At 42.9% G+C, this 22,281-nt stretch overlaps 1 protein-coding gene across 1 annotated transcript in view; it reads right to left on the bottom strand.

Annotated features, from left to right (window-relative positions):
* The window catches only part of LOC120942907 (guanine nucleotide-binding protein subunit alpha-14), a 152,586-nt gene that overhangs the window by 16,250 nt on the left and 114,055 nt on the right, over window positions 1-22,281 (bottom strand). Inside the window, exons 3-4 of the mRNA XM_040355861.1 lie at window positions 4,841-4,995; window positions 4,130-4,258 (exon numbers count right to left, since the gene is read on the bottom strand). Of these exons, the coding sequence (XP_040211795.1) occupies window positions 4,130-4,258; window positions 4,841-4,995 (284 nt within the window). The remainder of the gene's footprint in view (window positions 1-4,129; window positions 4,259-4,840; window positions 4,996-22,281) is intronic.

Here is a 22,281-nt window from a genome sequence, read left to right as displayed (position 1 = left end):
ATGGGAAGCGTACATTCTGACACAATGTTTCCTGTTACTATCTTATTAATGCTGATTAACTGGAGACCCCAGTGCCTTTACTGACCATGCATGTACAGGCCTGTGTATACGAAGCAGGCAACAAAAAATACAAAATCTCTTCACTGAACTACAGAAAATCAAAACCAGCCTTACACAAATGTGTATGTAGTTTTGAGAACATCTGCTACAGAGCATTGTATTAACAAGTTTACAAATGGTAAATGGTTCCCTTTCAATGAGCCCAGATGGATAGCCATGAATTGTATAATCTGCAGAATAAAATAAGAGCATAGATCAGTATTTATCAGTAGCATGGGAGACTCCAATCAATAGAATTTTGTGCCTAAACTACATGAAAAGAGCTGGGCAGGGTCTGATCAAGGACCTGAGTGTAGCAAGTAAACTAGCATGAGCATAAATAGGATTTATGGTACCTGGAATCTAGTCAGTCAATAAACAATTTGGAAGCTGTGTGGAGCCAACACAAGGATGCACAGTGAGTTGATAGTGCAGAGCTGACAGAGGGGTACACTATGAATTGAACCATTTTGTGTTCAATTGATGGCACTGTATAAAATAGGTTGAACCACATGGTGTGGAGCTGACATACAGTAGATTGAACCCCATGGTGCAGAGCCGACAGCAGGGTATGCAATGGGCTCAACCATGTGGTGTGTAGCTGACAGTTGTAGAAAGTATGTTTATTTACAGGGCACAGAGCTGACACAATGGATTGAACCATGTGCTGTGTAGCTGACAGTTGTAGAAAGTATGTTTATTTACAGGGCACAGAGCTGACACAATGGATTGAACCATGTGCTGTGTAGCTGACAGTTGTAGAAAGTATGTTTATTTACAGGGCACAGAGCTGACACAATGGATTGAACCATGTGCTGTGTAGCTGACAGAGTTGTGTATGGTAGATTGAACTACATGGTCCAATGCGGACAGAGGTTGACTCATGTGGTGTAGAGGGGACACAATGGGTTAAACAATGTGGTGTATGGCTGAAAGCAGGGGGTAGACAATGGCTTGAACAATATAATGCAGAGCAGACAGAGGGTTATACAATAGGTTGAACTATGCAGTGTATAGCTGTTCCACGTGATGGATGTATGAAGCGGACAGGGACATGCATAGTGGACTAAACCATATGGTGAAGTGAAGCTGGAGAATGGGAGCTGACAAAGTGAAGCAGGTGGGTTGAAGTGACAGTCATACACAGTGGATATGGAGCGGACTGTAAAGTGAATCAGAGGTATGCAGAGAGGTAAAGATCAGAGCGATTTGCACAGCGACATGAAAGAGGCATTGTGAGGCTGACAGAACCATGACTGCAGAGAATGTTGAATAACTGAACACCTCGACAATCAGGAGTCGTCATCTGAATAACAGGCCCTTTCACATATGTGTACTCTTCATTTGTTGTGGTGTGTTTTTCACGTGGCGCCATTATTCCCTATGGAAGGCGAAGTAAACTGACCCTAACAGTATAGTGAATATTCTGACTACTCCCATTTTAATAAACCCAATGTTGATTTAAAGCGGCTATATTCAGCAGCTATTCTCGCTTCAGTTAATGGTAAATGTATTGTGCCCTAGGTTTACAAAAGGATTCATTTTTAGTGGATATTTTTCCTACTAAATTCCTAAATGATCTTAAGGTGACACTTTCATCATTTCACCAGAGGACGGTATGGTAAGCTTACCTGCCATGAGTTGCAGAAAAATCTGGCACTGGGATTTGCACATAGCTCTATATCCATAAGGACTATATACTGCTCAAAAGAATGAACACTTTAAAAACATCCTGCTGGATATCTATACTGATATGGGCTGGGTAATGTGTTAGGAACGAAAGGATGGCACATCGTTTGATGGAAATGATCCATCTACAGAGGGCTGAATTCAAAGACACCCCAAAAAACAAAGTGAAAAAAATTATGCAGCAGGCTAGTCCAATTTAGCTGAAATTTCATTGCAGCAACTCAAAGTGGTACTCTGTTTGTATGGCCCCACGTGCTTGTATGCATGCCCGACGATGTTGGGGCATGCTCCTAATGAGACAACGAATGGTGTCCTGGGGCATTTCCTCCCATATCTGGACCAGGGCATAACCGAGTTCTTGAACAGACTGAGGTAAAACTTGGTGGCATCAGATGGACCAGAGGTGTTCTACTGGATTTAGGTCAGGCAAGCGTGGGGGCCAGTCAATGGCATCATTTCCTTCATCCTCCAGGAACTGGCTGCATGCTCTTGCTGCATGAGGCCGGGCATTGTCGTGCACCAGGAAGACCCACTGCAGGTCTGACAATGGGTCCAAGGATTTCATCCCAATACCTAAAGGCAGTCAGTGTGCCATTGTCTAGCCTGTAAAGGTCTGTGGGTCCCTCCATGGATATGCCTCCCCAGACCATCACTGACCCAGCACCAAACTGGTCATGCCGAACAAAGTTACAGGCAGCATAACGTTATCTATGGCTTCTCCAGACGCTTTCATGTCTGTCACATGTGCTTAGGGTGAACCTGTGGTGGACCTGCCAATTCTGGTGTTCAATGGCAAATGCCAATCAAGCTCCACGGTGCCGGGCAGTGAGCACAGGGCCCACTAGAGGACATTGTGCCCTCAGGCTACCCTCATGAAGTCAGCTTCTGATTGTTTGGCCAGAGAAATACACACCAGTGGCCTGCTGGAGGTAATTTTGTAGGGCTCTGGCAGTGCTCATCCTGTTCCTCCTTGCACAAAGGAGCAGATACTGGTCCTGCTAATGGGTTAAGGACCTTCTATGGTCCTGTCCATCTCCTAGAGTAACTGTCTCCTAAAACCTCCCCTCCATGCTCTCGAGACTGTGCTGGGAGACACAGCAAAACTTCTGGCAATGGCATGCATTGATGTGCCATCCTGGAGGAGTTGGACTGCCTGTGCAAACTCTATAAGGTCCAGGTATCGCCTCGTGCTACCAGTAGCGACACTGACCCTAGCCAAATGCAAAACTAGTGAAAAACTGTCAGAAAAGAGGACTAGGGGAAAAAATTGTTGGTGGCCTCCACCTGTAAAACCATTCCTGTTTTGGAGGTCGTCTCATTGTTACCCATCTAGTGCACCTGCAGCTGAAACTGACTAACAACCCCCTCTGCTACTTAACTGACCAGAATACCATCCCAGGAGTTAGACTTAATGCTATACTCCGATAAAAAAAAGAGAGAGAGTGTGTTCCTTTAATGTTTTTGAGCAGTGTATTATGCGTGATGAACTTTGAAACCCTTGGAAGTAGGGTTGTCCCGATACCACTTTTTTAGGACCGAGTACAAGTACCGATACTTTTTTTCAAGTACTTGCCGATACCGAATACCGATACTTTTTTTTTAAATGTGTCCCCAAATGCAGCCATGTCCCCCCCCACATATGCAGCCATGTCCCCCCCCCCACATATGCAGCCATGTCCCCCCCCCCACATATGCAGCCATGGTCCCCCCCCCACATATGCAGCCATGTCCCCCCCCCACATATGCAGCCATGTCCCCCCCCCACATATGCAGCCATGTCCCCCCCCCCACATATGCAGCCATGTCTCCCCATACCTAGATGCCGCCGCCTAGTTAATCAGCGTGTGGGGAACATTACAGCTTTCATTTGAATAGCTGTCTGTTCCCCGCCGCGTATAGACACTCCCCCTTGCTCGGGATTGGACAGGTGATCTGCACTTTGATAGACAGATCACCCGTCCAATCCCGAGCAAGGGGGAGTGTCTATACGCGGTGCGGCGGGGAACAGACAGCTATTCAAATGAAAGCTGTAATGTTCCCCGCACGCTGATTAACTAGGTGGCGGCGGCGTTGCGGTTTGAGGTGGCATTGCGGCGGCGGAGGTGGCATTGCGGCGGCGGGTAGTATCGGATCTGGCATTTGCGGGAGTACAAGTACTCCCGCAAATGCTCAGTATCGGTCCCGATACCGATACTGGTATCGGGACAACCCTACTTGGAAAATTAACCCGCCCAATACTTCATCTCGGCTTTACACAACCTTATCTTTTAATTCCGGTGGCAAAGCTAGAGGAGCAAGTTTCCTCTGAAAATATGTCACTCTTATATGGAAAACAGCTTACCTGAAAATAATATTTTCTAAATCAAAGGGATACTCAATGATTCCAGTAGTGGGCACTCTGACTCGAAGCACATCTTGTTGGGTGGGTATATAAGCAGGAACAGAAATACGATCTATGTCACTAAGGTAGCTGAAATACAGAAAGGTCACAATTATTTTTTTGTCAAAGGAGATGAATTCAAGGTTATGAAAATGAATAAGGAATAAAGCGTAATGATGGTTTATAGTGGGTGCCTAAAGACTAGGCCCAAGGAAAGGCAAATCAGGGAAAAGCAGAGTTCAGAGGGACATGTCATCGACTGAAAACAAAGTGTGTCCAACTTAGAATGAACAGTGTACAGCCTGTGTCCCATGATGCTGGAGGATTTCAGGAAGGAGACTGGCTCCTTTGGAACTCATAGCACCTGTGGCTGGATGTTACAGCCACAAGACACCTAGATCTGTACCAATTTGTTACTCAAGCTCCAGTGGTTTTAGAAGGTTCAATCTGTATTATGGTTGAGACAGAATGTCAAAATCAAGATGGGTATATTTATTGTGTTTTGCTCTCCTCCTCAAATAAAGCGGAGCTTGTGCTGCAACTCAATTGCCCTATACATTTCACAAGTCTTGTACACTAATGGCAGACATGGTGAACCTGCACGGAGGCTCAAAGAAAGTGTATTGAAGTTTTTCTGTACATGGGTGTAGGTGTGCCCAGTATTATACTCACTATTTAGCAGAGTCAGACAGTTGGTACTCTCTCCTTCTGTCATAACATTCCTGGATACCAGGGTCTTCCCAGAGCTTCTTTATTGCTTCTACCTGTTTCCTTTCCAGACTGGATACTTTGTCTACTTCAACTTCCCGGACCAGCAGTGCATTTTCCTAGACAAATAGATATATCAACAGTTACTGAAAGGTAATAAGCAAATCACAATACATTTACAATATGAAACAAAGGCAAACACAAGTCGTGTAGACATGCATGGCACCAATTTGGGGCATATAACTGTTCATAAAGGCTGTGTGATGACAAATCTTTGTTAAATTGGTCAGTGCAAATTTTGAAGCCCCCCCACAGAACAGGAAGTGACGGGAAATCTCCTTAATGGGACACAGGTAGCACAAACGTAAAAAGCCATAATTTGTAGATTTGTAAAAAAGAACGCTCAAACCTCTTACTACATAACTACACATTTGTCTCAAAAGGGAAGGGATGAAAAGGGAAGCAGCCAACATATTGGGAGATGAACCTGCTAGCGCATGGTCTCAGAGAAGACACATTTTATCTACTGCCCTACAGAGACAAAAATATTCTATACCTCCCAACCGTCCCGGATTGGCTGGGACCGTCCCGGGATTTGATCTAAGTCCCAGCATCCAGGCAAATCAAAACAATGTTCCGGAGCCAAGTGCCCCTGCCAATTGTCTTTCCTGGCAGGGGCATGCTGGCGTGGGCACCAGTGGGGCTTTCAGCCGGCGCTGCTCACTTCTCTCTGCCAGAGGCGGCTCTTTAACTAGGCAAATTAGGCGGTCGCCTAAGCACTAATGTCGGTGACTCCGCCTCCCCCACCAGGGCTCTGTGGCTCAGGAGCAGACTGACCAATCAGGTGCTGCCCTAGGGCCAATAGGGACCTTGCCATGGAAAGGTCAGGTGGCAGCGCACCCCTCAACCTTACACCCTGTACGTAGCACAACTCTGCAAAAATGGTCTCCTTTCCATGATATTAATTTCAAGATAATCTTGGTACACAAAAAAAAGTATTAAATGTATTTATTTTATCACATTACCATGTTTAACGCTTCGAGCTCCGATTTCACCAAATCGTCATAATTCTGACATTCAGGCTTTATTAGTCACATGATGTATACAGTTTTCTGTACATTACCCATTGATAGTTTTTTTTTCTCAGAGAATGCCTCTGTCATTTGCAGGGAAATCATCCAGTAGGGGCATAAGGATCCAGGCAACAGGGACACAATGGAGATCACAGAGGGTGCAGTGTACCACGTGCCCTCTCCTGCCCATGACAGCACTGCACCCTGGGCACCTGCATTTCCCTTATTCCCTTATCCCAGTCCAGCACTCAGTGGGATCTTCTCAGCACATCCGATGCATGGGAGACAAGCTATTACCTGTAAACACAGAAGCCAGACTTCTGTGTTTACAAGTGATCGTGATGAGCAGGAAGCAGAAGCCAGAACCAGAGGTGGCAGGACCGAGTTCAACCATGTTCCAGCTGAAAAAAAGAAAAAAAAAAAAAAGCCCTACCCATTGATTTGAAGATTGTTGGGCTCCAAAAGGGTTATTTTCAACCTAGCCTTTTAAAGTGGCATTATAGACGTATTTGTCAGTTGAAAAGCTAGGTATACATGTACAGCTTTTTTTGTTCAACCAGCAGGCTGGCATGGCGGATCCCCACGATGTTGATGCAGGGATCTCCATCACATCAGACAGTGATACTGTAGAAATACAGCCATTAATTGTGTACCAGGCCTAATAGTTGCAGAGACTGTAAAGTTGATCAGGTAAAGAAAAAAAAACACACATATATATATATATACACACACACACACATACACATACAAAACAAAGTATATATATTTTCTGCCTTACACCTGTTAAGAACAATTATTTATTTGTATTATCTATATTTGTGGTGCTTGTTATCAGATTGTAGAGTGCGCCATGGGAGGAAACACTACATAAATCAATTGTAACATGAGGTTAACATGCTTTGGGTGCAATTCCACTCTGTATCTCAAGATGTCAGCATTCTCCTAAAAGCACTGTTTATTGCATTGCCAGCCATCAAATATAGACCTAGAACAACCTAATAATGCCCAATGTTGTTGCCAACTATTATTCAAAGATAAAACATGCTACCAATTTAATAATATATGTAAAAAAATAAAAATCATATTGTCTATATAAAAATGTTAATACCACTACTGGTAATCCATATAGGAATGTTTACCACATCCTAAATATGGAAGTTGTAACCAAACTGTTGTTGTTGCGCTCTGATCCACAGAAACTGACAACTTTTAGGAGTGTTTATTTACTGGTCTCCTGCAGCACTTAGTGGTTCCGCCTGCTGACTTTCATATTACTACAGAACGCAAGAACCCTACTACAGCACAATAAAAGACACCAGTAAGATTGTAGACATTACCAAATGGCCCCTGGTACTGAAGCGTCAGTGACTACTAAAGATACATGTACATCATGGGGCTCCTGGCTGTCGGGCTCATTTTGACTGTAACCATTTTAAAAAGGTTTAACTGTGCTTGAGCTTCTAAGTAATTCAGCAGAGGATTATGTCTGAGCTCATGTTTGTGTAAAGTCCAGCGTTTTTACAGGGGATCCAGTCATTGCTTCGATTACAGATACAATGGGCAGAACAACATCTGTGTACTCACCCACCCTTACTCCTCTAAGCAATAAATGACCTTCCAGAGATGCAGCCATGTTCAAACCTGCTTTACTGCATTCTGCTGACACTCTATAGACTAATCCGGGTGTGTGTACACAATATAGTAGGTTTGGATGTGCGTGCGTGTAAACAGTATGTTTTTGTTTCGGCTATATACTGGTCAAGGTATACACACACAAGGCACTCTTTGTAAATTGCCTGGCTGTACTAATTTTACAGAATACAAAAAGGTCAGGCTCAGCCTATCACTTATGAAGATAACCACAGACCTCAAATGCGTTAGTAGAACTACAAATGCATAAAGGTTGGAGGACACAGTTTGATTGCTAGCCTGGGAGCAAGACTGATTAACAACCATCTGTCAATTAAATGGGCTGGATTTCGTTTTTGTGTGACATATGACAGATACAGGACAATGACAAACATTTACCCAGTGGGGGACATAGATGGCCAATAAAAAAAAAGCCGACAGCTTCTAAAACTTCTCCAGTCTACCAGAAGGTGTTATTGCAAACGTGGACATGGGAACATGAACCTTAAGCTGGCCATACTTTATACAATCTCCCTGTTCAATTTCCTTTAGATTTACCATCAACTATGTAGTGCAAGGGCCTGCCTGACTGGATACAATTTGAAAGTGTTTAAAGTCATTGTAAAGGCAGAAGGTATTTTTTTATCTTAAAGGGGTTGTAAAGCTTTGTGGTTTTGCACAAAGTGGCCCCAAACTTCTGTTCTCCCCCCCCCCCCCCCCCCCTTATGGCACTCCTGGCTCCTCTCTGCATCGACTGCCCCCTCGGAGACCAGCTTTCCAAGAGGGCACTCATGCGGGCGCGCTCCTGAGTCCTGCTGCTGCAGCCATTGACACAGACAGCGGTACCCAGTCCCTCCCCTGTGTCACTGGATTTGATTGACAGCAGCAGGAGCCAATGGCTCCTGCTGCTATCAATCTATCCAATGAGGACCCGAGATAGCGGCTGGATCTGCTGGGCTCCTTCTCGTCGCTGGAAAGATCAGGTTCAGGTAAGTAAAAGGGGGGCTTTGGGGGGCAGCTGCACTACAGAAGGTTTTTCACAATAATGCATAGAATGTATTAAAGGTGAAAAACCTTGAGGGTTTACAACCCCTTTAATGCATTCTATACATTAGGCCAGGGTTTGACAAATTTGCTTGGAATCTAGGAGCCAGCTAAAAAAGTTAGGAGCCAGAAAACGTGCCCTTCCCGATGAGCTTGCACGCAGAAGCGAACACATACGTGAGTAGCGCCCGCATATGTAAACGGTATTCAAACCACACATGTGAGGTATTGTCGCGATTGGTAGAGCGAGAGCAATAATTCTAGCCCTAGACCTCCTCTAACTCAGAACATGCAACCTGTAGAATTTTTTAAACAGAAATCTAAAGAAAAATGGTATAATATATGGCCAGCCAGGTGTTGGGCTATAAGCCTCAAAAGTGATTGAAAAACTTCCATATGACTTGGAAAGAAACTGGTGTAGGTGAAGTGGTTATAGCAATACTCCAGACGCAGAGATGTAGGCTACCTTTTCTCATGGTGGATAGTATAGCTCTTGCTGTATTTTGGCCCACTGTTGATATGAGAACTGCAGCTTTCAAAGACAGCTGTTCTGGTATTTATCCAAACACCCAATGTAGTTTATTAAATGTCAAAGTTTGCAAAGTACTGCCCATCTTTAAGACGTTTTGAGAAAGGCAGGCTGTGCCCCACAGAAATGAGGACATTGATTAAACCAAGTTTGAAAACTACTCTTCCTGTTAGTCCTATTAAATGCACCTACAGCCTGCTGCACATTCTACTGTTTCCATGGCTTGCACCCAGGCCGATTCCCCTACAACAGTGGTTCTCAACCTGGGGGTCGGGACCCCCTCGGGGGTCAAATGATGATTTACCAGGGGGTCACCAAATCCTGGGCTGTTCCTGAAGCCTGTATCACTCTCCCAGCATTTTTGGACCCACCCAGCAGGGCTATCCCTGGAGCATGTGGCCACCCATCTGGGCTGTTCCTGGAGCCCGCAGCTGCCCACTCAGCCTCTTCGCAGGCGCCCATTCAGTTTACGGCATGGCTGGGGGTCTAGAGGTCAGCTGACTGGTGAGGAATGTGAAGTGGGAGGGGCTGGAGGGGACCCTGTCTCCTGATTTCGGCATAGGTGTCACTGCTACGAGACACCACAGAGCTGGAGACACAGTGAAGCCAGAGACATTGAGTGACACTACCTGCGATTATAGTTGCCATTACAAGGACTCAGGGAGCGCTAAATGTCTGTGGGTTGGGGGCGTAAATTACTTGTCTTGCCTTGAGTGCTGACAACCCACGCTACGAAAATAATTTTACTGTTAGGGGTCCCCACAACTTGTGAAATTTTATCAAGCGGTCACGGCCCTAGAAGGTTGAGAACCACTGCCCTACAAGCATGTGTGGTAGGTAGTCTGTCTCTACACACCTCGCTTTAAAGTATACATCTTAAAAAGTACAGAGCATTGATCCTGTTGTCGCATACACCGCAGCAGAAGTAGCGACTTTGTGTTTTGTTTTTTTACAACAGGAATTACAAAAAGCTCCAAGCCTGGAGATCTGCTTTAAGACAGCAGCAGAAATAATGATGCTACATAATGACCCATCTCTAAGGACAGGAAAAAAACTCATTTGAGTCATTATTGGCTATTTATGGTGATTTCAAGAAGATCCTTTAACTGCTTAGAGCTCCACTTGCAGGCTGTAAGTCCTTAACGTTTGCCTATTTCACCTGATTAAAAAAAAAAGAAATATGTTTAAAATGTAGCCCTTCATTTAATAAAATGCATTAAAAATGCTATATATTCCCTTCAGCCATCAAGTTGTTTATCCATTATGACCAACTGAAAATTGGGGGGGGGGTGAAAATGTGCCAGTTTTCAGCAGAGGGGGATTCGTCTCAACACACAGAATTTAGCATTTCTAAAGAAAATTGCATATTAGATGGCTTATACCAGACCATCCGCTGGACCCTGCACAGGTGACTTTCCTATCGATTCCATTCTGTACTACCTGCGTGTATTGCTAACCTGCTCATCTTGCTGCACAGGGGTTGCTTTACCAAAACTGGAGAATGCAAAGTCTGGTGTAGCTCTGCATAGAAACCAATCAACTTCCAGGTTTTATTGTCAACGCTTCATTGAACAAGCTGAATTTAGAAGCTGGCTGGCTACCATTTACAGCTGCACAAGATTATGCACTCTCCCGTTTTAGTTAATCAGCTCCACCGTGTTTCACTTATCAGAACTAGATCACATATGGACACACACAATATACAGATTTTTTTATTATTTAAAATTGAGTTTATCTAAAAGATAGTTTTCTATTTAACCACTTAAGCCCCGGACCAATATGCTGGCTAAAGACCCAAGGGGTTTTTACAGTTCGGGACTGCGTCGCTTTAACAGACAATTGCGCGGTCGTGCGACGTGGCTCCCAAACAAAATTGGCGTCCTTTTTTTCCCACAAATAGAGCTTTTTTTTGGTGGTATTTGATCACCTCTGCGGTTTTTATTTTTTGCGCTATAAACAAAAATAGAGCGACAATTTTGAAAAAAATGCAATATTTTTTACTTTTTGCTGTAATAAATATCCCCCAAAAAACATATATAACATTTTTTTCCTCAGTTTAGGCCGAAACGTATTCTTCTACCTATTTTTGGTAAAAAAAAAAATCGCAATAATCGTTTATCGGTTGGTTTGCGCAAAATTTATAGCGTTTACAAAATAGGGGATAGTTTTTTTTGCATTTTATTTTATTTTTTTTACTAGTAATGGCGGCGATCAGCGATTTTTTTTCGTGACTGCGACATTATGGCGGACACTTCGGACAATTTTGACACATTTTTGGGACCATTGTCATTTTCACAGCAAAAAATGCATTTAAATTGCATTGTTTATTGTGAAAATGACAGTTGCAGTTTGGGAGTTAAACACAGGGGGCGCTGTAACATTTAGGGATCACTGTGTATGTGTTTACTAGTGTAGGGGGGTGTGGCTGTAGGATTGACATCATCGATCGAGTCTCCCTATAAAAGGGATCACTCGATCGATGCGCCGCCACAGTGAAGCACGGGGAAGCCGTGTTTACACACGGCTCTCCCCGTTCTTCAGCTCCGGGGAGCGATCGCGACGGAGCGGCTAAAAACAAATAGCCGCGCCGTCGTCCCGGATCGCATGTACCGGGGGGGGGGGTCCCGATCGGACCCCCCACCCACGTCTAGGCAGGCACGTACAGGTACGTTGATGTGCCTGTCCGTGCCATTCTGCCGACGTAAATGTACATGAGGAGGTCGGGAAGTGGTTAAGATACATTAATAATTTAGTTTATTCAGCACGAAATGGAGCTTAGTTATGTAGCATGAAGCTGTATATTCTGCAATATTTAAATTTTTCATAAACTAATTTAATGAATCAAAGTTCTGCAAGCCGAGATAAAATGCACGGCAATGATGAATTCACACAATGTCACAGTAACCATAAAATAAAACAAAGTTCAGGAATATTCCTTTATATCCCATTGTTTTTCAAATCTATGTACACTACAAACTGTATGATTGAATCTGTTGCGATATCGCCATTTTACTAACCTGACAGCTTAATATTTTAAATAGAAAACCTTCATTTTGTTCACAAATTAAGATTCTAACTACCAGCAAGAATAAGTCCTTACATTTAAAGAGCACCTTATTTCAGATCCATCTTGGCAGCGCCTGTTAGTGGGCATCACCTGCTGCCATCGTGTCCTTCACCTTGTTGTGTCACTGCCACATCACCAGCCGCACCACTAAAGTGAATGGGACTGTCAACAGCGGAGGAGGAGCCACTGCAGGACAGAGATGACAGTTGTTCTCTAAAAACTAGGATTTAAATCAAGCCTTTTTTACTAGCGATTTAAATCAAATCCACCCTGCAGTGAGAACACCTATGAGTCTTCTGGGATATGGGACACAAAGTTGTCTAAAGATTTTAAAGCGGAGTTCAACCCAAAAGTGAAACTTCCACTCATCCGATTCCACAATTGGCACCTTTTTGGTGGAGGGGGGACAGGACACCAATCTCTGACAGGTATGCTTTCCCAGTTCCGGGAGCCTCAGTCACGGCTATTGACATCACAGTTGGGGCTCTCTCCTCCTCCTTCCCGTCGCCAGGCCAGGAGGAGACAGGATCGGGCCTTGCGCATGTGCAGTAGGCTTTTACAGCGTGAAGCCGGAAGGCTACACTGCCGGGTACCCTTACTGCAATGGCGGCAGCAGCAACCAACAGCTGATGGAAACATCAGCTGTGGTGCTGGACTCCAGGACAGGTAAGTGTCCTATTATAAAAAGTCAGCAGCTGTGTAGCTGCTGGCGTTGAATTTTTTTTTGGACCTCCGCTTTAACTTACATTACCATTGTATTTTAAACAGTTGTATTACACAATCTTTTGTGTAATTTTTCTTTTTTAGCACCGTTTCATACGTGTACATGGGAGTTTGGCCTGTGGTGGTCTGCAATACAGATTGAAGAAATCCTGCTTGTGCTAGGCCTCATCTAAAGGCAACCAGTAGGACTGCAGTCAATGAAAGAGCAAATAAAATGCTTAATACCCAGGTCAAGCACCAGCGCCAGTGAGCTCTATAAACTGGATTTCATGAAACTTCATTAACAAGAAATCCAGCAGCCCACACCCATTCATCTTGTTCTCCAAGGCCTGTGTGGAGGAAGCCATCTTGGTCAAGGCTTTGCCTGCCGAATGACTGGTAAGAGAATCCTAAACAGGCAGCAGGAGAGGTGCAGAAAGCACAGATCCACAGAATGAAAAAAGCAGAAACAATGAGATCCTTGCACTGCAGATCCTCGGGTACAGCTTTATCTCCAGCAAGGAGAACAGTTGAGTAATTCCATTACTAAACTAAGGGGCACAATCCCTTAGAGATTTTACACAAATATAAATATTTTAGGGTAGTGCTTAAGCAAAATTTGCATTTCTAGATAATATGGCAAATCTTTTGTTTTTGAATTTAGGTTCAGTTTAAAAGGATGGACAGATGCGATGTGAGCAGATGTGATCCTATGCAAAATATTTTCCTGTGACAAGCCCATTTTTAGAAAAAGGGAAAACTCGCAACAGAACACAGTCACTTCTTCATTCCTTTCTCCCCTGAAAGAATTTCAATTCTTCAAATCTGTCTTCATGCTCATGCTGTCCAGCAAAGTCTGAGCTCTGTTAAAGCTGGCAGGGATTTTTCTGAGTAATGTAGACTCAAGCACTTGTCAGCGAAGCGTTAAACTAACACATAGTAGTCTAAACAGTGAGGGATGCATTTAATCGCTGCAGGGTTGTGTAAAATATATCAAATCACAGTTTACCCTTTCTGACTGCGAATCAAAAATCTTTAACACTGCAGTCGCCAAGTGCCTTACAGTCATCTATTAAGCTATGTAAATAGTAGTCCGCGAGCTTGGCTTTGTTGGTGGCCATAGACGTATGTTGTTCTAAAAGAAGACACACCCACTTCCCTATTTTGACTCAGGATTTCCTCAGCTCTCACCTCTCGTCACCTTCCCATGCACAGCCACCACTAGGTTCACTTTTAACTCATATCCTTTACCAGTTTATATCCTTCTATTTGCAAAGCAGGCTGACAGCTAAGGCAAAAAAATGGATAACTACTAAGTGGGTCACAGAGAGTGCATAAAAGGATGAACAGTTCTCATCACCCATGATAATCACAGACTCTTCTCCATTCGTCTATAATGCACTGGGAACATAAAATAAAGCTTCAAGCTAACAGTAGTAGTAGAAACGGCTCGTTGGTGCACAGAAGTAGGATGCTAAAGGCTCAGTTAGGCTATTTTTTTAGATGTATAAAGATTCATCTCTGGTCAATGCTTCTTGGAGAAAACAGATCAGTTTAGAAAACATTAGCCCATCAACACTGCCCCCACCCTGATAAACCAACTAACTGCAGAGGCATCAGCAGCACATTCCCTCTTCGACTTGCCATGGGCTAAACCCATGGTGGCCATACAGGGTGCTACAGATTGACCACATAAATTGGAGCTAAAAAGCAAATCACATGGCAAACATATATACAGTATCCCACAAGAGTGAGTACAACCCTCACATTTTTTAATACTGTAATATATCTTTCATGTAAAAATGCTGAAAAAAAATGACACTTTGCTACAATGTAAAGTAGTACAGCTTGTATAAATTTGCTCTCCCCTCAAAATAACTCACACAGCCACTGGTAACAAAAGCGAGTACACCCCTAAGTGAAAATGTCCAAATTGGGCCCGATTAGCCATTTTCCCTCCCAGTGTCATGTGACTTGTTAGTGTTACAAAGTCTCAGGTGTGAATAGGGAGCAGGTGTGTTGCATTTGGTGTTATCGTTCTCACTCTAATACTGGTCACTGGAAGTTCAACATGGCACCTCATGGGAAAGAACTCTGAGGATCTGAAAAAGAAAGAGTTGTTGCTCTACATAAAGATGGCCTAGGCTATAAGAAGATTGGCAAGACCCTGAAACTGAGCTGCAACATGGTGTCCAAGACCATACAGCGGATTAACAGGACAGGTTCCACTCAGAACAGGCATCGCCATGGTCGACCAAAGACGATGAGAGCACATGCTCAGCATCATATACAGAGGTTGTCTTAATGTTAAAGGGTAGATGGCAAGTTAAATCAAGTGCTAAAGAACATACTGTACAGTATCCAAGCTTCACATGGGGCAGGGAGGCTGGAAGCCCCACACAGGATAGTGAATAGGGCAGCAGGTTCAGAAATAAAGGGGCAAATTTGTGGGAGTGACGGAAAAGGTTCCACGCCGACCAGGTAAAAATCAAATTGCATGGCAAACCTAATTTGGTCAATGTTCCATATACAGTAGAGCTGCACGATTAACCACTTCAATACAGAGCTTTTATACCCACCTCTATACCGGGCCTATTTTGGCACTTCTCTGCTACATGTACAAATCATCATTCTTTTGCTAGAAAATTACTCAGAACCCCCAAACATTATATATGTTTTTTTATCAAATGCTTTTTTTTGTAAATAACGAAAACAGAGTTAGCCCAATTTTTTTGTAAAATATGCAAGATGATGTTACGCGGAGTAAATAGATACCCAACATGTCGCGCTTTAAAATTGCGCAAACTCATGGAATGGCGCCAAACGTCGTTACTTAAAAATCTCCATAGGCGACGCTTTGAAATTTTTTACAGATTACCAGTTTAGAGAGTTACAGAGGAGGTCTAGTGCTAGAATTGTTTCACACGCTCTAACACACGTGGCAATACCTCACATATGTGGTTTGAACAGTGTTTACATATGTGGGTGGGACTTACGTGTGCGTTCGCTTCTGAGCGCGAGCTACCAGGGACAGGGGTGTTTTAATTTTTTTAGCATTTTTTTTTTTTTACGCTTTAAAAAAAATAAAATGTTTTGATCACTTTTATTCCTATTACAAGGAATGTAAACATCCCTTGTAATAGGAATAGTGTGTGACAGGTACTCTTTATGGAGAGATGTGGGGTCAATAAGACCCCACATCTCTCCTCCAGGCTGGAAAGCATGAGATCGGGAAAAATAAATCACCAATCTCATGCTTACTAGCCGCAATCGCGGCTTTGTTTATTTCCGGGAACCCGTTCATGACGTCATAACGTTGCGCCAGGGCCTCTGACGGTCATAGAGATGACTGGTGACCATCTGGTCACCAGTCATCTCTATGCTTCTGATCCGGCGCTGGACGATTCTTTCTCCGATTCCCCAATGGCACGGGAGAGCCCGGAGAAGCACCCGATGGCGGTGGGAGGGGGGGTTGTCCCCTCCCGTCGCCTACAAGAACGATCAAGTGGCGGAACTGCCGCTATGATCTTTCTTATCGTGCACAGAATCGCCGGCATGAAAGAATGATATCTGAATGATGCCTCTAACTGCAGGCATTATTCAGATATCCCCCATTAAAGTCAAAGACGTCATATGACGTCCACCCAGGATGGGAGATCCCATCTGTGGATGTCATATGACTATAGCTGGGTAATGAAGTGGTTAATCGTTAAAAATTCTAAATCGCAATCTTTTTCTCTTCCTGATCGTCAAAACAGCATGTCACGATCTTTCTAAGGGCCCTTTCACATGTATGGATCCCGTGAGGATCTGTACCTTTATCATCCGCTTGCTCAGCGGTGATCGTTCCGTTAATACCTGCTGAACCGACAGGATGGTCCCTGCACACTGTGCAGGGACCGCCCTGTCAGATCTCCGCTCTCCTCTATGGGGGGGGATCAGAAAAACACAGACCGTCTGTCCGTGGTCATCTGATCCGATCCGCAGACGGATGGAAAAATAGGATTTTCCCCCGTCTGCAAAAACAGACCTTAGCGCAGTGTTTCTCAATTCCAGTCCTCAGGCCCCCCCAACAGGTCAGGTTTTCAGGATTTCCATTATTTTGCACAGGTGATTTGATCAGTTTCACTGCCTTAGTAATCACCACAGCCATTTCATCTGAGGGAAATCCTGAAAACCTGACCTGTTGGGGGGGCCTGAGGACTGGAATTGAGAAACACTGCTGGCTTAGCAGGACCGATGAGATCGGATGTCAGGGGATGTTCTAATACCGTCGGCAGGTTTGAAAGGGCCCTAACAAGTGCAGAGAGTTCTCACAGCTAGAAAAACTAAATCCAGGCAGTCTGCCAAGTTTTATTACAAAATGGGAATAAGTAGAAACAAAGTATATTTTCGTTCTTTTATCAAAAGGAAAGAACTCTGGTGTGTAGATGAAGGAAGTTTAACCATTTAAAGACCAAACCTTTTCTGACATTTGTTGCTTACAAGTAAAAATCATTTTCTGCTAGAAAATTACTTAGAACACCCAAACGTGATATATGTGTTTTTTTTTTTAGCAGAGACCCTAGAGAATAAAATGGTGGTTGTTGTTGCAATATTTTATGTCACACCATATTTACACAGAGGTTTTTTAAACACAATAAAAAAAAAAAAAAATAAACAGTAAAGTTAGCCCAATTTTTTTGTATAATATGAAAGATGATGTTACACCGCGAGAATCGTGATCTTTAGCCTAAGCAAATAAATTGCGTTTCTCATTTTAGCCAGAATCGTGCAGCTCCAATATACAAAACTGTTGGCGCTATATAAATCCCGTATAATAATGTGTATTATTTGATCGATTTTGTATATTAATTGCAAAAGGTCTCCGTTTATGTCCCTTAGTAATCTAAAGTAGTGAGAATCACTGAGGATGCAGAAAAACCCCCACTGATCGCCCTCTAGTCGCCCTAAGTCACGTTGGGTTGTTCCAATCCTTCAAGAACTGATGCCTCTGAAAATGCTAGCAGCCTGGCAATTTCTGGCCTCAATGCTTTCCAAGCTACTGACCTACTGTAACAAGCACAGAATCAGAAATGTCAGCATTCCTGACATGCATGCAAGTTTTGTGTCAGTCACTCGAGACCTAAAAATTCTTTATCAGCATAAGAACCAGACAACTAGCATTTTCAAAATAGTACAGTAAAAGCAGTTCCTTTGTTTAAACTCGGTACAGGTTTCCCTTCACGGAGCAACATGAGCTCTAAATGGAAGCAATAAAAAGCCGCCGACAGCTTACTTTTTCTCCAGTTCAGAGTGCACGGTGTCACATGCAGGTGAAAAATGTTGCAACTTCACATTAGTAAATCCTCTTTGGCACAAGGATGGCATTAAAATGCACATGACAAAAAGTTTTGACTTATTCCCAACGACTTCTGTTTTGTTCTTTGTGTGTGCTTTTAATGATTCTTTATTCTTAGAACACTTCTGTTTTGTCATTTTATTTCTTTTTTGTTCTAAAACAAAAAGACAACCCATAACCAAAATAAAAACAAACAATGTGTAACCAGGATATTAATCCAGGGAGTCAAGGTAAATTGGGTAACAATTTCTTTCAAGTCTGTCGAAGTAGAAGAGAACAAACTTCAGGAGTTCTGTTTTGGAGTTGCTGGTCACTGTTTTCTGGAGAAACTTGGCTCTGTGAATGCCAGGAATGGGCAGGAGGAATCTACAAGACTCTGAGAAATGGATCAAACCAGTCACTGACAGGCGTTTATGTATTACTAATCCTTTGGTTTTGTGTATATTTTGCACTCAGCGGATAGATCCCCTGCTGATCAAAAAAGTAGTGTGAAAAGGTGCCTTAGAACCATTTAATCTTATTTAAAAAAAATTACCGGTAAGTAGCTCTTGCGTCAGTAAAAAAATAAATAAAAATCAGTCCAGCTCACGCAGCAATACTTACCTCCTCTCCACCGTTTTTCACTACAGTATTTTAGTGCAAGCCCTCTTGTATATTAAAATGACACCCAATGTCATTAAGACTCACCCACAAGGAGGCACTGCTTCCTGCACTCACAGTACAATAAAACAGAGAAGGACTCTGACATCACCTCAGCGGTACCACCTGCACCAGAAGAGAGGCAAACAGGACTGCTGCTAGGAGACATCTATAAAGTTTTATGTATTAAAATTGTATGCATGAACAAAGCTGGAATTGGGCTTTAAAGCGGAACCCAAGGCTGGTATAAAAACACCACTGTATTTATTAAAAATGAAAAAATGTAAAGCACCCCATCTATCTGAATTTGTCTTAATATAATTTTTTTGTAATCTCCTGTATAGTATAGAAATGAGTCTAGCAGAAAGGGGGAAGCACCAGGAGACAGTCTGTAAATTCACTGGCAAGTGATATATTAATAGGAGATGAAATGCAGAGCTAATTTATCTGCTGATGTTTCTTCGTTGCCCACCAAAGTCTGGGGGCAGGGACATGACCCAGAATGAATTGGAGAAATGCAAATACTTAGACAGGTAAAATGACTCCCATTTGTATGTTTCAACTGCATATTAGGGCTTTGCCTGGAGTTGCCACAGTTCCAGCTGCAGGTGGCCCTGCCAACTTCACTTGGCTTGACAATCTGACTGAGAAATCGAAGGAGCCAGGTGGGATAAAGTTAGCTGAACAGTAACTGCAACCAATCAGCTGCATTCACTGTCTGGGTATTCTAACAACCATAGGTGCCAGCTGTCAGAATACAATACATGTTTAGATTGGAAGGGGGAAATCTATGGATCCCTTTCATCTAGGTTGCTGGGCCAGCTTTAGTAGCAAAGAGGTTAACTGCTCATGTAGCCCTGGGCTAACTCTAATCACTGTGCACCCCACTGCAATGTTTCATGCAAACACGTTAAAGTAATTCTGTAACATAATGAAATCTGCCACAGCAAAGCAAGGATGTAATTGGCACCCCAGAGTGCCACAATCTACCTTAAGACTTCCATTTACCAAACGTGCTGATGAGGCCTCCTGAAAATGCTATGGAAATACCTGAAATTTAGGATATACATAGCACTATGTGCACCATTCTGCCCACCATGTGACTGGGCCCCTACGCAAGCTCTAAAATTGCTTGTTTGACAATCTAATAAAAGTAAGCCACTCAACCTGCAAACCAATTCTTTATAAAATGTCAAACTACAAACCTAAATTTGCACTGAAACAAAATGGCATCTGTATTGCAAAACAAAACTCACCAGAACACAAGACAAAATATAAAACTTAATTTGCTTTCAGGTCATTTCAGATATGCAGTCTGTTGGTTACACAGGAACAATAGAAAAAAGAACTGTGCCTTTAACAAAACAGCTGTCCATTCAGTTGTAAGCTAAAGATTATAGGACACGCAGTGATTCCACTTCTGTGTGGGTGAAATTCTGTTGCACAAACTGCCTAAAAGCTATCTAAACACCATAATGAGGGAAAACCTAGTTTAGGGATTGTTATGTTCCAGTTATTACTCACTGTAAAGACGTGTGATAATAAGTATGGATAAACAAGCCTTATCTGTGACATTGCAGGCAACCAGATCTGGTTACACACCAATTTCTAACCACTATCACTATTTCAAAGTATAACTCTCTATACAACAGGTATAAAATAGCACCAACAACTGAACCCCAGTAGGCACACTACCTCCCATAATGCAATGCATGGTTTAAGCAACCCATAACTAAATTATTGTTAATGCAAATATTGACAGAAACACTATCTGAATAAGAACTTCAGAGGGTCCAGTAGTCTGTGTAATTGTATGATTTATATACTGTATTTATTGGCGTATAACACTCACTTTTTTACCCTGAAAATAGAGGGTAAACTGTGCCTGTGTGTTATACGCAGGGGGCTGTGGAAAGGGTTTTTCCTGAAACTTCCCTCTTAAAGTTAGGGTGCATTTTATACCCCTGTGCGCGTTATACGCCGATAAATACGGTACATATACAGCCTATGTTTATGTATCCAAATAAAGCAAACTGCTAAACACACAGATGAGACACATATATGGAAACAGTTTTACCTGCCAATGTATTTGTCCGTCCAGTCCTGGGATTTACAAATTGCCCCATAACAGGCCCATCTAGCAGGAGAGGGGGATGAATCTTTCCCTGCTGCAGTTCCACCTCTTTCCACCCCCTACTCTGACTGGGCAGTGAAAGTAGAAGCAGAACAATGATGAGCTCATCTCTCTGCTCTCTCTACACCTTGCACTGCAGCACACCTTATCCATAAGGAAGACTACAACAGACTGGTACCAAGTCAAATTTAGGTACTTCTCTTGCTTGCATTAAATAAAATATGTATTACTGACCAAAGAGTTGCATTCATTTGTGCGTTTTATACATCCATGGAGTCCAGCTTTAAAGTTGTCCTTGCTATTCCTAATGTAATCCCAACTAATGGCAACTATGGCTACTCTAAGCTTTATTATTTTACTTCTTCTCTCATGTCACAAGCTCTCTAGCAATCCATGGTTAACAGCTGTGAAAACTGTGTAAAAAAAAAATTCTGAAGCTGAACTTCCAACCATGTGGATGTTGGGCCCGGGGAATAATACAATGTATTGGTGACCAAGGTCAAACCATGGTCTGAAGCATGCAGCTAAAGCTCTGCACGATTCTCACATTGCAAGGATGTACAGCGATTAATTCAGTTACACTACCAAACCCTATTGTATCAGCTGGCCACAGAACCCCAAAAAATAAATAGAAAATACATAAACAGGTTCACTTGTGTTGATGGAGGAATACCCCCTGTTGGGACATTATAATCTGACAGGGAGACCTGCTGCTGTCAGAAATCACTAATCAGCAGCTGCTGAGAGCAATTTTTTTACAGCACATTCCTGGAACTCATTCAAGCAGGGATGGCCAAACACTGATCGAAATTAGGCCATTCCCTGCTGAATCGGCTGAATTTTGATCAAGGTATGGCCATCTTTAGAAGGGTCTTGTCAGAACTATCTGATAAGTGTCTCCCTTTACTTTAGTGCCTGATATCCATAAGCTAGGTGCATCTTCTAGGTCATAGTCACTGACATTCACAACGGTCACCTGATCCTACCAAAATCATCAGAAGACAGAGCAAACAATTACTATTTTTGTGTCACATTTAACATGCTTTTCATGCGTTTGCCATAAGAAAAAGGCGATCCAACATAAAGACTATATTTAACAGTTCCGTTTATTTATACAATACTGTACTGATGTGGAAAAGCTGGATTTATCCACGATCATGACAAGCCAGGGAAAGTAAGAAAAATATATTTATATAAAACGTGGCAAATCGTTTTTGGGTGTTACCGATGTATTCTGTCTTTAAAAA

Source organism: Rana temporaria, chromosome 1, assembly GCF_905171775.1.
Source record: "Rana temporaria chromosome 1, aRanTem1.1, whole genome shotgun sequence".
Taxonomy (NCBI): Eukaryota; Metazoa; Chordata; class Amphibia; order Anura; family Ranidae; genus Rana; species Rana temporaria.
This window is presented reverse-complemented; position numbering and strand designations above follow the sequence as displayed.